We start from the raw sequence: 3,531 nt of genomic DNA, 5'->3' as shown, positions 1-3,531 counted from the left end.
ACTATAGACCGTAAGACATAGGAGCAGAAATTAGGCCATTCGGCCCATCGAGTCTGCTCCGCCATTCAATCATGGCTGATAAGTTTCTCAACCCCATTCTCCCCGTAACCTTTGATCCCCTTACCAATCAAGAACCTATCTATCTCGGTCTTAAATACACTCAATGACCTGGCCTCCACAGCCTTCTGTGGCAATGAATTCCATAGATTCACCACTCTCTGGCTAAAGAAGTTTCTCCCCATCTCTGTTCTAAAAGGTCTTCCCTTTACTCTGAGGCTGTGCCCTCGGGTCCTAGTCTCTCCTACTAATGGAAACATCTTCCCCACGTCCCACTCTATCCAGGCCTTTCAGTATTCTGTAAGTTTCAATCAGATCCCCCCTCATCCTTCTAAACTCCATCGAGTATAGACCCCGAGTCCTCAAACGTTCCTCATATGTTAAGCCTTTCATTCCTGGGATCGTTCTCGTGAACCTCCTCTGGACCCTCTCCAGGGCCAGCACATCCTTCCTGAGATACGGGGCCCAAAATTGCTCACAATATTCTAAATGTGGTCTGACCAGAGCCTTATTTAGATTATTGTGAGCAATTCTGGCCTCTTTAGTGCAGCTTAAAGGCAAATGGGTGTGCAGCTGAGGGAACCGCATCGAGGGGCTGAATGGCCCACCCTCTGCTCCTATCTCCTACGTTCCTCGGAGGGTTGGACGTGAGGTGGGGGAGAAGCAAGTGAGAGGCCACGGGTTCCGCGCGCAAGGTACCGACAAACACTTCGACTTCCTCTTTAGTATTTTTTCCCCTCTCTCTCTCTCGACGAGATATTTTATTTTCCATTTCCCCCGGTAAAAAGTTTGGCAGTCGCTTCGGAAATAATAACAACAATAATAATAATAACCATAAAAAAAAATGACACGTACACAAATCTGTAAAAAGCAGCGTCTGAGCGTGAGGCCACCAGGCCCAGGAGACGTCGCGGAGAGATCCATGCGGCTCCGAGACAGAGAGACGTCAGCTGACGGTGTTCGGAGGGGGAGGTGGGTGGGGTGGGTGGGGTGGGTGGGTGTGGGGATGGGTGTGGGGGGTTGGGGTGGGGTGGGTTGGGGTGGGTTGGGGTGGGTGGGTGTGGGGATGGGTGTGGGGGGTTGGGGTGGGGTGGGTGGGTTGGGTGTGTTGGGGTGGGGTGGGTTGGGTGTGTTGGGGTGGGTTCGGGTGGGGTGGGTGGGTTGGGTGATGGGTGTGGGGGGTTGGGGTGGGTTGGGATGGGGTGGGTGGGTTGGGGTGCAGTGGGTGGGTTGGGGTGGGGTGGGTTGGGATGGGGTGGGTGGGTTGGGGTGGGGTGGGTGGGGTTGGGGTAGAGTGGGTTGGGGTGGGTTGGGATGGGGTGGGTGGGTTGGGGTGGGGTGGGTTGGGGTGGGTTGGGGTTGGGGTGGGTGGGGTTGGGGTAGAGTGGGTGGGTTGGGGTGGGGTGGGTTGGGATGGGGTGGGTGGGTGGGGGTGGGGGGTTGGGGTGGGGTGGGTAGGTTGGGGTGGGTGTGGGGTGGGGGTGCGTGGGTTGGGGTGGGGGGGGTGGGATGGGGTGGGTGTGGGGTGGGGGTGGGTGGGTTGGGGTGGGTGGGGTTGGGGTAGAGTGGGTGTGGGTGGGGTGGGGGTGGGGTGGGTGGGGGTAGGTGTGGGGTGGGTGGGGTGCGTGTGGGGAATGCAGCACGCCCGCTGGTGCCAGTAAGAGGCTCGCGTCCATCGTCCGAATAGCAAAAGGCACTTGGGCGTTGCGGAAGACGGGCGGAGAAGCTTCAGCGGGAGCCGGGACTTGGCACGTTCGCTCCGTTAAAACATGGTCAGCGTGAGCCACTGTGTCGGGGGGGAGAACCAACAGGAAAATCAGGCTTAGAGTTCGCACAACTGGGGCAGCGCCAGCGGTCACCGGTCAGCGGTCAGCGGCTAGCGGTCAGCGGTCAGCGCCAGCGGCCAGCAGCCAGCGGTCAGCGCCAGCGGCCAGCAGCCAGCGGTCAGCGGCTAGCGGCCAGCGGTCAGCTCTCGACTTGCTCTACCGCGACCTTTCAGAACACCCCCCGAGCCCTCTACGGCCAACACCGAACTCCAGGGCCGCCCTCACCGCTGGTAAAGCGACGCAAAATGACGGGATCCTTGCAAAAACCCGCCTGGCTCATCGATGCCCCCTTCAGAGTTGGGAGGGGAGGGAGGGGGGGGGGGTGGTGGGGGTGGAAATCGGCCGTCCTTCCCCAGGTCTGGGCCTACGCGTGACCCCAGACTCCGCAGCGACGCGGTTGGCTCTTAACCGCCCTCTGAAAGCGGCCCGAGCGAGACGTTGGAGGGTAACTGGGGCGGGGAAGTGGTGGGGGGTGGGAATGGGGGTAACACCCGCTGGCCCAGCCAGCAAAGCCCACACCCCCGCGAAATGAATTCAATAAAAAAAAACTAGACTCGGTTCGTGTTCCAGAAGGCGGCTCAGCATCGCCACCTCATGGCGACGCAGGGAATTGCCGGCGATGCCCACGTCCCCCCCTCTCAGAATGAATAAAAAAGAAAGGCCCTTTAGGGCTGAGCCTTCTATCAGGAGCTCAGCTGTCATGGATACGTCACCCTCGGAGGTCATGTACCACCCTCAAGCGCCCTCATCTGTAACCGCTCTGCAATGTCTGGCGTCTGGCGTCTGGCCTCCGCCTAGGCCGACGTCCGGTTTTGCACGCCGCTTGCCCAACTCGTCTCCTTCCGAGCGCCGCGGCTCCTCCAGCCCATTCATCCTGAACTACAGCCGGCTTTATAACCCTGCTTTGGGGGCGGTGTCAGGCTTCAGGGATCGACCCTGTGGATTCAGGGTGCGGAGAGCGGGGGCCAGGGTTTGACTGACCTTCCGGCCGGCGAGCGCCATTTTGAGTAAGGCGTCGCTGCGCCGGGGGAGAGTTAGCCTCTTGACCCACAGCCGCCAGAGCTTGCGCCAGACGGTCACGGTGAAAGGAACAGCTGCGTTGGCGTTGGGAAAACCCGACTCGTTACTAAGGGATAATTTCACAAAAGGCTGAATCTAACTGGCGAAAGAATTGCTTTTCCTTTTCTTTTTTTTTTTGCTTTCCTTAAGAGGCCAGCTGATTGGATTCAAAGAAATTAAGGCCGGCAGAAAAGTTTCAGCTTCCGCGTCAGAGGAATAGGGACACGTTTTAGGTGTTAGAACGGTAATGCGGAGGGATAACAGTGCTCGTTTACTGGCTAGGCCGGTGTCAAGCCACTGCCTGTTTTCACCCCGGAGCTTTCGATGTGGCGGCGGGGCTGTGTTAGAGAGGTTACACAGAGGCGATGATTACAGGGAGAGGTTGAGGAGAATGTCAGCACCCACCTGATACACATCAAAGGTGACTACACCGTCACGGTCTGTGTCCAACATCGTGAAGGATCCTGTAGTGAGAAAGCAGCTCAGGAACTGAAATAGCTCAAATTATAATCCGAATATTTAGGTCCTTGTTGTCAATCGATAGTGAGACACACACACACACATTCGCACACTGATACACACACACACT

The 3,531-nt window shown here is 57.9% G+C and overlaps 1 protein-coding gene across 3 annotated transcripts in view; it reads right to left on the bottom strand.

Annotated features, from left to right (window-relative positions):
* Positions 1-791: 791 nt before the first annotated feature.
* LOC144676793 (calpain-1 catalytic subunit-like) overlaps positions 792-3,531 on the bottom strand; it is a 35,765-nt gene continuing 33,025 nt past the window's right edge. For all 3 annotated transcript variants that reach the window (XM_078537117.1, XM_078537118.1, XM_078537119.1), the window contains 2 exons: positions 3,348-3,406; positions 792-1,843 (listed from right to left, as the gene is read on the bottom strand). In XM_078537117.1, the coding sequence (XP_078393243.1) occupies positions 1,820-1,843; positions 3,348-3,406 (83 nt within the window). In that variant the 3' untranslated portion in view covers positions 792-1,819. The remainder of the gene's footprint in view (positions 1,844-3,347; positions 3,407-3,531) is intronic.

Source organism: Cetorhinus maximus, unplaced genomic scaffold (assembly GCF_964194155.1).
Source record: "Cetorhinus maximus unplaced genomic scaffold, sCetMax3.hap1.1 HAP1_SCAFFOLD_1926, whole genome shotgun sequence".
Lineage (NCBI taxonomy): Eukaryota > Metazoa > Chordata > Chondrichthyes > Lamniformes > Cetorhinidae > Cetorhinus > Cetorhinus maximus.
This window is presented reverse-complemented; position numbering and strand designations above follow the sequence as displayed.